This window comes from Bison bison, unplaced genomic scaffold, assembly GCF_000754665.1.
Source record: "Bison bison bison isolate TAMUID 2011002044 unplaced genomic scaffold, Bison_UMD1.0 scf7180017864221, whole genome shotgun sequence".
Classification (NCBI taxonomy): Eukaryota; Metazoa; Chordata; class Mammalia; order Artiodactyla; family Bovidae; genus Bison; species Bison bison.
The window spans coordinates 1,002,213-1,013,209 of record NW_011494793.1 but is presented as its reverse complement, the minus strand read 5'-3'; the positions used below and the strand labels follow the sequence as shown (position 1 = coordinate 1,013,209).

Genomic DNA, 10,997 nt, shown 5'->3' with positions numbered 1-10,997 from the left:
CAGTCCGTGGGGTCGTGAAGAGTCGGACACGACTGAGCGACTTCACTTTCACTTTTCACTTTCACTTTTCACTTTCCTGCATTGGAGAAGGAAATGGCAACCCACTCCAGTGTTCTTGCCTGGAGAATCCCAGGGACAGTGGAGCCTGATGGGCTGCCGTCTATGGGGTTGCACAGAGTCGAACACAACTGAAGCGACTTAGCAGCAGCAGCAGCATACCTATTAAAACTCAACATTCAAAAAACTAAGATCATGACATCCAGTTCCCATCACTTCATGGCAAATAGATGGGGATACAGTGGAAACAGTGACAGACTTTATTTTCTTGGGCTACAAAATCATTGCAGATGGTGACTGCATCCATGAAATTAAAAGACACTTGCTCCTTGAAAGAAAAGCTATGACCAACCTACACCGCACATTAAAAAACAGACATTATTTTGCTGACAAAGGTCCATCTAGTCAAAGCTGTGGTTTTCCAGTGGTCATGTATGGATGTGAGGGTTGGACCATAAAGAAAGCTGAGCACCAAAGAATTGATGCTTTTGAACTGTGGTGTTGGAGAAGACTCTTGAGAGTCCCTTGGACTGCAAGGAGATCCAACCAGTCCATCCTAAAGGAGATCAGTCCTGAATATTCATTGGAGGGACTAATTGGAGCTGAAGCTCCAATACTTTGGCCACCTGATACGAAGAACTGACTCACTGGAAAAGACCCTGATGCTGGGAAAGATTGACGGCAGGAGGAGAAGGGGACGACAGAGGACAAGATGGTTGAATGGCATCACCAACTTGATGGACATGAGTTTTGAGCAAGCTCCGGGAGTTGATGATGGACAGGCAAGGGTGGCGTGCTGCAGTCCATGGGGTCGCAAAGAGTCAGGCTCAACTGTGTAACTGAACTGATACCTATTAAATGCTAACCCCCCATTCTTGCCTCCCCCTGCAGACCCTGGAAGCCCCATCCTACTTCCTGTCTCTGATTCTGGCTACTCTAAGTGCCTCATAGAAATGAAATCATACAGTACCTGCCTTTTTGTGATTGGCTTATCCCACTTAGCATCATGTTATCAATGTTCATCCATATGTAAGCATTTTTCAGGATTCCTTTCCTTTTCAAGGCTGAATAATGTTCTATTGTATGGATATACTGATGTTGGCAGGTAAGAGGACCTCAGTCCTCATCTTCTTTGGAGAAAGAATTCCACAAAGAGAGTTTGTAAAGCAGGCATAGTTTATTGGAGCCACAGTATGTGCAAAGAGAACAAAGAAGCAGTTTATTTAGAGCAGAACTAAAGCAGAAATACCCAGAGAACGATGCAGGCATGATCCTTGATGGGAAGTGTGCCAGAGAAGTGATTTAAGTCACTTACATGAGGGTAGTTTTTCTGGGTTTTTGTTTTCCTCTGGCCAGTCATGCTTCATTTCCCACATCTGTCCTGACCCAGGGCCCTTCCTGATATGCACATGAATCTTTTAACCACAATGGATTCCAGTGAGGAGGTCTTTGGAAGCCCGATGGAGCAGAGGTTATGGGTTAGTGCCTCCTCCCTTTATACCCCCTAGGAGCTGTTTCATGCATGTGCAGCTAGGGAGGACTTCCTGACCTCAAGAATGAGAGATGTGATCTTCTTATCTTTTTACTCCAGCAGGGCTCAGCTCCTACCATTGACTTTTTTCCTTGAAATGTCAGGAGAAAACAAGCTCCAATTTACTCAATCTGACAGACTGCAACTGCTCAGCCCAGGGGCCCATCTGCATCCTACCTCAGTACCACATTTTCTTGTTCATTTATCTGTCAGTGGACACCGGGTTGCTTTTACAGTTTGGCTGTTGTGAATAACACTGCTACGAGCATGGGTGTGCAGATATCTCTTTGGGACCCTGCTTTCATTTCTTTGGGATATATGCCCAGAAGTGGAATTGCCAGATCATATGATAATTCTAAGGGCTTCTCTGGTGGCTCAGTGGTAAAGAAACTACCTACCAGTGCAGGAGACACCAGTTCGATCCCTGGATCAGGAAGATTCCCTGGAGAAGGAAATGGCAACCCACTCCAGTATTCTTGTCTAGAGGAGGAGCCTGGTGGGCTGCAGTCCTTGAGGTCACAAAAGAAGTAAACATCAAATAGTGACTCGACAACAACAACAACATGACAATTCTATGTTCCATTTTATTTTAGGGATCACTGTATTGTTTTCCGCAGTGGCTGTACTATTTTCTATTCCCACCAGCAGTGCGCAAGGGCTCCAGTTTCCCTGCATCCTCACCAGTACTGGCTGTCTTCTGCTGTTTTGTTTTTGTGTTACAGTAGCCGTCCTGATGGGTGTGGAGTAGGGGAACCACTCGATTTTGAAGAGGATGGATTACTCTTTCATCTTGAGTTGGGGCATTTCCCTTGCTAACAGTTCTGCTGTTTGTCCCTCTTGGCTCCCTGGTTTCCATCCGGTGGTTCTTCCGAGTTCATTTTTTTTTTCATTCATTCATCCCCCAGCCCCGTCATCTCCCATTCAGGTTGCACTAGCAACAGCTGGGATGGGGGATGGGGCGAGCAAGGGACAGGCTGCAGAGATGAGGGTAGACACAGAGGGAGGGCCTGGGAGTCTAGAAGCAACCAGCTCATCCAAGAGTGGAGGTGCTAAATGCTAGTGGAAGTGCTGGGAGGCTTCCTCTGAGAGGACACCCCTGGGTTGAACATTGAGAAGACTTCTCAATGAATACTGAGAGGACAACAAGTAAGACTTCATCCTGTAAAGAAAGGAAGTAGGAGCACTCTGCATTCAGGACCTGGGTAACTGAGTGACTGAATGGGTTTGTGGGATGTTTTCAGCTGCAAACAACATAAAAATGACTGAAAAAGGAATTCTGAACATGAGTTCACACCGAAGAGCTGAGAAGTCTCCGGGACTGGCCAGCCTGGCAGCCTGACAATGCACTTGGGCCCCTGGTTCTTTCCCTTGGTCCCTGTGGACCTCCTCAGCACAATGGCTGCTCTTCTTGTGGTAGCAAAATGGCTGCAGCTGCTCCGGGCATCACCTCATGTGCCCATTCCAAAGCTATTTGCAGACCTGGGGACTGGAATGTTCATGGCTGTGGCTGACCAGGGCTACAGAGGAGCCCAAGTGTCCAGGGTACCTGGTTGCTGGTTTTCCCTGGGATCTCTCAGCAAAACTGAGGATCTCTTGGGAAATGGTTATGGAGGCGCAACAAGGAAGGTCTTTCACACATGGTGGTGGTGGGGGACTTGACAGGCTCAGAAAAAGGTGCTTCCCAGGTGGGAGGGAGTTAACAGGGAAGATAGGCTGTATCATCAGGCCCTGCTGGGTGCCCACACACTTCCATCAAGTGCTCACAACAGGGCAGACTGGGCCCTCGTGTCTTACAGAGAAGGAAGCAGAGTCTTGGGTGATGTGGGGAGTGTACCACAGTCCCTCAAGGGGCACATGGGAGGTGACTTTGTTTTGGGACAGCCCGGCCCTTGCTGTCTCAGCTCTCTCAGCCTGTACTCCATCCTGTTTCAGGCTCACAGCCTTTGTCCTCAAGTCCTTCGCCCAGGCTCGCAGCTTCATCTTCATCGACCCTCTGGAGCTGGAGGCCGCCAAGGACTGGATTGTCCAGCAGCAGCAGGCAGATGGCTCCTTCCCGGCAGTGGGCAGGATTCTGAACAAGGACATTCAGGTCAGCAGCTTCTCAGCCTCCTCCGGGAGCCCTGGCCTTGTGCTGCTTGCTCCCCGGGTTTGTCTGCGGCCAGCGGGGTTGGGAGGCTGTCCCCTCTGGTTGGGGTGAGACCCACAAATCCTCTTACAGGGTGGGATCCACGGCACAGTCCCACTGACAGCCTACGTGGTGGCTGCACTCTTGGAAGTGGACCCAGCCTCGGAGGTAAGTGCACGGGGCCCGGGAGATGCTGGGCTGGAGGAGCGAGTGAGCAGTTTCCCCTTGCCAGCCAGGCTGGCCATCTTCTGGCCATCTTCAGGTTCTATTTCTTCCTTGCTGTCCTCCTTCTGTTCATTAATGGGACATTTTCATGCTTTCCAATGGTCACAGTTCTTGTGACCTAAGCACTTCTTGTGACCTTACCACTTCTTGTGACCTAAGCAGATGTATGAGAGATTCTGGCAGTAGTCATGAGGGGCATGCATGTGTCCCTGAGTTCAAGCCTTCCCAGGACTGTCCATAGCCCCCAGCTCCCATTTGGAGAATCATTTGAGGCTCAGTCATTATCCTGGACAGTGACCTGTGGGCTGACTTTAGGAAGCCTGATACAAAACGTTGGATGGGACTTCCCTGGCAGTCCTGTAGTTAAAGACTCCGTGCTCCCAATGCAGGGTCTTGGGTTTGATCCTTGGTTGGGAACTAAGATCCCACATGTCGTGCAGTGCAGCCAAAAAATTAAAAAAAAAATTTTTTTAACTTATGAATGCTTCGGGGGAGAAAGGTCTAGAACCTTTGGGGACAGTTAGTACTGGACCCAGCAGGGCTTAGATGTCCCAAGGAACTCAAGGCTTGTGTCACTTTTGTGAGGCTGTCCCAAGTGGGAGTGGCATGTCCCCTGCAGAGGGAGCTCCCAGGATAGACAGATCTCAGCCGCCAGGCTAGGGATTCCACCATTCCTCACATCTGTGCCAATGCTAAAACCTCTGATGATGAATTATGATTTGTGGTGCTTCTCAGATCTTTCCGCTTCACAGTGCAGATTTGCAACTGCTGTGTTTAGAGTTTGCTGTGACCTAAGACCCTCCATGTTCCACATGCTTTGCCCAGAGGGCCCCTCACTTGCCATGTGTTAAGAGGTTGAATTGGGTTGCCCAAAACCCCAACCCCCTAAGTCAGCTCAGGCTGCTGTCACAAAATACCACAGACCAGGGTCTTAAACCACAGACCTTTATTTCTTTTTTAAAAGTTTGTATTGGAGTGTAGTTGCTTTACCGTGCTGCGTTAGTTTCTACTGAACAGCAAAGTGAGTCAGCTGTACGTACACATATGCATATGGGCTAAGTCGCTTCAGTTGTGTCTGAGTCTTTGCAACCCCGTGGACTGTAGGCCGCCAGGCTCCTCTGTTCCTGGGATTCTCCAGGCAAGAGTACTGGAGTGGGTTGCCATGCCCTCCTCCAGGGGATCTTCGTGACCCAGGGATCGAACCCACATCTCCTGCATTGGCAGGTCGGTTCTTTACCACTAGCGCCAACTGGGAAACCCACATGTACATATATCCCCTCTTTTTTGAATTCCCTTCCCATTTAGGTCACCAGAGCATTGAGTAGAGTTCCCTGTGCTGTATAATAGGTTCTCATTAGTTATGTTTTATACATAATAGTGTGTATATGTCAATCCCAGCCTCCCAATTCATCCCCCTTTTTCCCCTTGGTGTCTGTTCATTTGTTCTCTACACTGTGTCTCTGTTTCTGCTTTGCAAATAGGTTCATCTGCACCGTTTTTCTAGACTCCACATATATGTGTTAACGTACAGTATTTGCTTTTGTCTTTCTGACTTACCCCACTTTGTGTGACAGTCTCTAGGTAAATCCACTTGTCTGCAGATGGCACACTTTTGTTCCTTTTTAAGGCTGAGTGATATTCCATTGTATATATGTACCACATTTCCTTTATCCGTTCCTCTATAAGTGGACATTTAGATTGCTTCTATGTCCTAGAGAAGACATTTATTTCTGATGGTTCTAGAGACTGGAAAGTCCAAGGTCAGTGTTCTGGTTGATTCAGTCTTTTTTTTTTCAGTTCCATTGTTAATGAGGGGTCTCTTCCTGACTTGGAGTCAGTCATCTCTTCTCTCTGTGTCTTCACGTGGCCTTTTCTTGGTGTCTGACCATGAAGAGAGGTGGGATGGGGTTGAGGGGAGAGAAGGACAGAGAGAGAGACCACTGTGGTCTCCTTTATAAGCAGTCTAACTGATTATAGGGGCGCCACTCTCTTGTGTGTGTGTGCTAGTCCATGGAAATCTCCAGGCAAGAATGCTGGAGTGGGTATTCTTCCTGACCCAGGAATTGAACTGGGGTGTCCTGCACTGCAGGTGGATTCTTTACCAGCTGAGCTACCAGGGAAGCTCCACTCTCTTGGTCTCATCTAAACCTAATAATCTCCCAAAGCACCAGCCTGTCCCCCGCTACCCCCCGCCGCAACCACTGGGGGTTAAGACTTCAAGATACAAATCTGTGAAGGGGAGCTACAGATCCAGCCCAAGACTCCAGAATGTGGTTGTGTTTGCAGACAAGGCCTTTATAGAGGTAGTTGTGTTGAAATGCGGGCTTTAGGGTGGGTACTGATCCAATATGCCTGGCATCCTGGGAAAAGGAGGACATTAGGGCACAGAGACCCTCACAGAAGGAAGACGCCGTGGAGATACAGGGAGGAGATGGCCAGGAGAGAGGCCTGCAGCCAATCCTCTGCTCATGGCCCTCAGAAGGAACCGACCTTGCCAACACATTGATCTCAGACTTCTGGCCTCCAGGTCCACAAGACAAGAAATGTCTACTTTAAAACAAACAAACAGTATTTACTCATTTATTTGGCTGCTCTGGGTCTTAGTTTGTGGCACACAGGATCTTCAGTCCTCTTTGCAGCCTTTGGGATCTTTAACTGCTGCATGCAAACTCTTAGCTGCAGCATGGGCCCTAGTTCCCTGACCAGGGATTGAACCCGGGCCCCCTGCATTGGGAACGCAGAGTCTCAGCCACTGGACCACCAGGGAAGTCCTTAAATTCATGAATGTTTTGACTCACTCATTTTTCCATTTAACCTATATTACTGGGCAGCTTCTCTGAACTAAGGCCATCACTGGACAATGAACTTGGTTTCTGTCCTCCAACCACTCACACTGTGGGGCAAGAGCATGATCAGGGTTGGTGGGCTTCTTGGAGGGGGTGACAATTGAGGTGAGGCTTGGAGGATGAGGTGGGCCTGAGCTGGGAGGTCTTAGAAGCCAGCCTGGTGATGGTGTGGTATGGGGCAGGGCAGCCAGGGCTCTCCCTGCTTCCTCCTGAGTGTCTCTGAGTTGAATGGTTATGCTCAGACTTCATTTGGAAAATGTTGGCACCACCATATTAATAAAAGAAAGGGAATGGGGGGTTTTGAAAGCTGGGGCTGTAGGCAATCATGCACCAGAAGTATACAAAGTGAGGGGCTGCAAGCCATCCAGTGGTTTCCCAGGCATGCCCCTGGGACTTTCGGGAGGGTGGTCTGCATGGTGAAGGCTGAGCAGCCTCCCAGGGCTCCACTTCCCACCCTACTCCCACCCCACCCTGCAGGAGGAGAGGGGTGCCATTACCAAAGCCAGACACTTCCTGGAGTCCAGCGCATCCCTGGTTACGGACCCCTACAGCAGTGCCCTGACCGCCTACGCGCTGACCCTGCTCCGCAGCCCTGCAGCCCCTGCCGCTCTGCGAAAACTCCGCAGCCTGGCTATCACCCAGGGTAGGTGCCCTTGCCCACCAGCCCAGCAGACACAGGAAGCAGCTCATGGACACGTGCTTGAAACTAAGGAGGCGTCCTTGGCTCACTCTGTTTTGTTTACTCATTTATTTGTTGTTGTTTAGTTGCTAAGTCGTGTCTGACTCTTTTGCTAACCCATGGGCTGTCGCCCACCAGGCTCCTCTGTCCAGGGGATTTCCCTGGCAAGACTACTGGGGTGGCTTACCATTTCCTTTTACAGGGGTCTTCCCCACACAGAGACTGAACCTGCATCTCTGGCTTTGGGAGGCAGATTCTTTACCACTGTGCCACCAGGGAAGTCCTGATGTGTGTGTTAGTCTCTCAGGCGTGTCCGACTCTTTGCTACCTCATGGAATGTATCCCGCCAGGGTCCTCTGTCCATGGGATTCTCCAGACAAAAATGCTGGAGTGGGTTGCCTTTCTCTTCTTCAGGGGATCTTCTTGACCCAGGGATCAAACCTGGGTCTCCTGCATTGCAGACTGATTCTTTATTGTCTGAACCATCAGGGAAGCCCTTATTTATTACTTATTCATTGTCGCATCTACTAATGACTTCATTTGATAAGGTGGCTTGAGCCTGGGCATCATTTTCTTCCCTAATGAAACAAAGGATGCTACCCCAGCCCCCAATGGGGAGAAGAGTGCTCAGGGATCCCTGGTAGAAGATCCCCCAGACTTCCTAGAAACCATCCTCAGGCAGAGTGCTGGGAGGCAGGGGAGGGCTGCAGCCAGACCCCACCCTGCCCCCCATTGCTGGGTGAGCCTCAGAAAGCCTCTTTCCTCTGGTGGTGTCCATCTCCTCAACTACAAAGTGATTCCCCATTGTGTTTGGGGAGCCCCAGTCACCAAGCCGTGACTTCTTGGAATGTCTCCAAAATCAGTCCCCTCCCCCTGCCCCTTGGCCTTCCCCAGCAGCTGCACTGGAAACAAGCTTCCATCACCTTCTCTGCTTAAGAAGAAGGAAAAAAATATTTCAAAAGCAAAATTCTAAAACCACCCAATTGAATGATGGTGTCAATTTAGAACTAAATGCTCAAGATCTGAGGCTGGGAGGGCTGATTTTTCTGTGTTTTGAGGGCTTTTTATACTTCATATGAGCTTAGAATCCTTGGTGTCTTTGGAAATAGGGAGTGACTTCCTGGGCCCCAAGGGAGGATAACCCCCTGGGCCTGCATCAGGGCCCCAGCCAGAAGGGAGACCATTGATTAAGGATGTCTGCCAGGGATGCAGAAGAGTAGCCATTGATTAGTGATGTCTGTTGAGGGTTCAGAAAAGCAGCCATGGATTGGTAATGTCTGCCAGGGCTTCCTCTGTGGGCTCAGTGGTAAAGTATCTGCCTGTAGTGCCAGAGACGCAGGAGATGTGGGTTCAATCCCTGGGTCAGGAAGATCCCCTGGAGGAGAGCATGGGAACCCACTCCAATGTTCTTGCCTGGAGAATCCCATACGCAGAGGAGGCTGGTGGGCCACAGTCCATGGAGTCGCAAAGAGTCGGATGCAACTGAAGTGACTGAGCAGCAGCAGCAACCAGGGGTGCAGGAGGGGCTGGATTTGACCCTGTAGTTGCAGATCTGAGATGTAGCCCCAAGGCCCTTACTGTCTCCGCCATCTTTCCCTGGTGCCCTCTTTCCCTGGTGCCCTCTTCCACTGGGGTCCAGCCTTGATCTGTTCTGGCCTTGCAGATGGGGTGACCCACTGGAGCTTGACGGGTTCCCGGGATGTGGACAAGGATGCATTCCTAAGCTTCAGTGACGGGGTCTATCAGACAGGTATGGGCCACCCCACCCCCAGTGCCTGCTTTGGGCACTGGGTCCTGGGTCCCAGCCAGCCTCTTCCACTGCAGTGGTCTCAGCCGAGGTGGAAATGACAGCTTATGCCCTGCTGACCTACACTCTCCTGGGAGACGTGGCCACCGCCCTGCCTGTGGTGAAGTGGCTGTCCCAGCAGCGAAACGCCCTCGGGGGCTTCTCTTCTACTCAGGTGCGCCAGGCAGAGCCAAAGGGAGGGCTCAGGTCTGGGTGGCCTAGACTCGGGACTCAGAGCCCTCTAGGAAGTTACCCAGTGCTTCTAGTCTTAGGACGGCTCCTTACCTGCACCTCTGGGAGCACGAAGTCCAAGAGAGGATGGGAGGATGGGGCTGAGGGATGGAGGCGGCAGGCTCTGGGATAGGGACCAGCCCCTCCTTCTGTGGAGATGCCCCCCAGCTTCCTGGGGTCCCCAACTCTGTGGGTGTCTACACCAGATCTGCTCTCCGTTCCAGCCACATGAGTCCCTGGCCTCAGTGAGGGTTCATGGAACCCCCAGTTTGGGCCAGACCTCTGGCACAGGTGGAGGCACCTTCTGGGCCTGACTTCGGTCTCCCACTCTGTCCCTAGGACACCTGCGTGGCTCTGCAGGCCTTGGCAGAGTACGCCATCTTGTCCTATGCGGGCGGCGTCAACCTCACCGTCTCCCTGGCCTCCACCAACTTGGACTACCAGGAGACCTTCGAGCTGCACAGGGGCAACCAGAAGCTTCTGCAGATGGCCGCGGTACATGTTCCCATGACCAGGGCTGGGGGCAGGGCAGCGAGAGCAGCCCCTCCTCGCTGCCTGTCTGTCCCTGTGTGTCTGCAGGTGGGCGGAGGGGAACCGTAGCCTCTTCTCTCCCCAGATCCCCAGCCTCCCCACGGGGCTGTTTGTGAGCGCCAGGGGTGAAGGCTGCTGTCTGATGCAGGTGAGGCTTCGGGGAAAGGGGAGTGCTCCCAGGGGACGCTGGAGGCTCAGTACCTGGCCAGGCTGGGTGGGGTGGCTGTGTGTGTGAGAACCACCCTGAGACAGCCTGTCAGCCCCCTGAGATGTCACCCACTCTGGAGAAGGAAATGGCAACCCACTCCAGTATTGTTGCCTGGAGGATCCCATGGACAGAGGAGCCTGGCAGGCTACAGTCCACGGGCTAGCAAAAGAGTCGGACACGATTGAGTGACTAAACCACACCACCCCTGCCCAAGGCAGAACCCAAGGTAGATGGCAGTGTGTCCCCTTGGGTGAAACCGCATCTGATTCTCATTTTGGTGGTCTCTGACTCTGTGCTCCACCCTCCACCGTGGGACTTGCCTGGTGGCTCAAGGTTATTCTCTCAGCCAAGTCTGAATGTAGATGCCCAGCCTGGACTCAGCCTGGCCCTCCCTGAGGCCCCTTAGTCAGCAGGCTCAGGATTTAGTTGTATTCTGATTGGGAGAGACTGGTTTCCTGAGCTTTGGCCAATGGTCAGAGGGCAAGTCAGCCAGGAGAACCCTGTAGCCTCAACTTCTCCATCTGAAAAATGGAGCCCAGACAACACAGTAGTTAACAGGAGAGGGAGCCCGGTTTGCAGACACACCTGGGCTTGAAACATGGAAGAGTGGGATGATGGTTGTACCTACACCATCAGGATTAAAGGGAATGACAACCATGCCCAGGACTGTCTCCAGTATCCCTGACCTCATCGCTCTAGCTGTCCCCCACCTTCTCCTGCCCCTGTCTTTCCCCTCTTCACCCCCACGGCCCCTAAGCCTCTGTCCTCCCCCATCTCC

The 10,997-nt window shown here is 51.6% G+C and overlaps 1 protein-coding gene across 1 annotated transcript in view; it reads left to right on the top strand.

The window, feature by feature from the left end:
* Positions 1 to 10,997, top strand: part of CPAMD8 (C3 and PZP-like, alpha-2-macroglobulin domain containing 8) — a 94,933-nt gene that overhangs the window by 72,272 nt on the left and 11,664 nt on the right. The window contains exons 27-33 of the mRNA XM_010845674.1: positions 3,521 to 3,677; positions 3,807 to 3,881; positions 7,262 to 7,427; positions 9,127 to 9,213; positions 9,288 to 9,424; positions 9,820 to 9,975; positions 10,097 to 10,159. Coding sequence (XP_010843976.1) covers positions 3,521 to 3,677; positions 3,807 to 3,881; positions 7,262 to 7,427; positions 9,127 to 9,213; positions 9,288 to 9,424; positions 9,820 to 9,975; positions 10,097 to 10,159 — 841 coding nt within the window. The remainder of the gene's footprint in view (positions 1 to 3,520; positions 3,678 to 3,806; positions 3,882 to 7,261; positions 7,428 to 9,126; positions 9,214 to 9,287; positions 9,425 to 9,819; positions 9,976 to 10,096; positions 10,160 to 10,997) is intronic.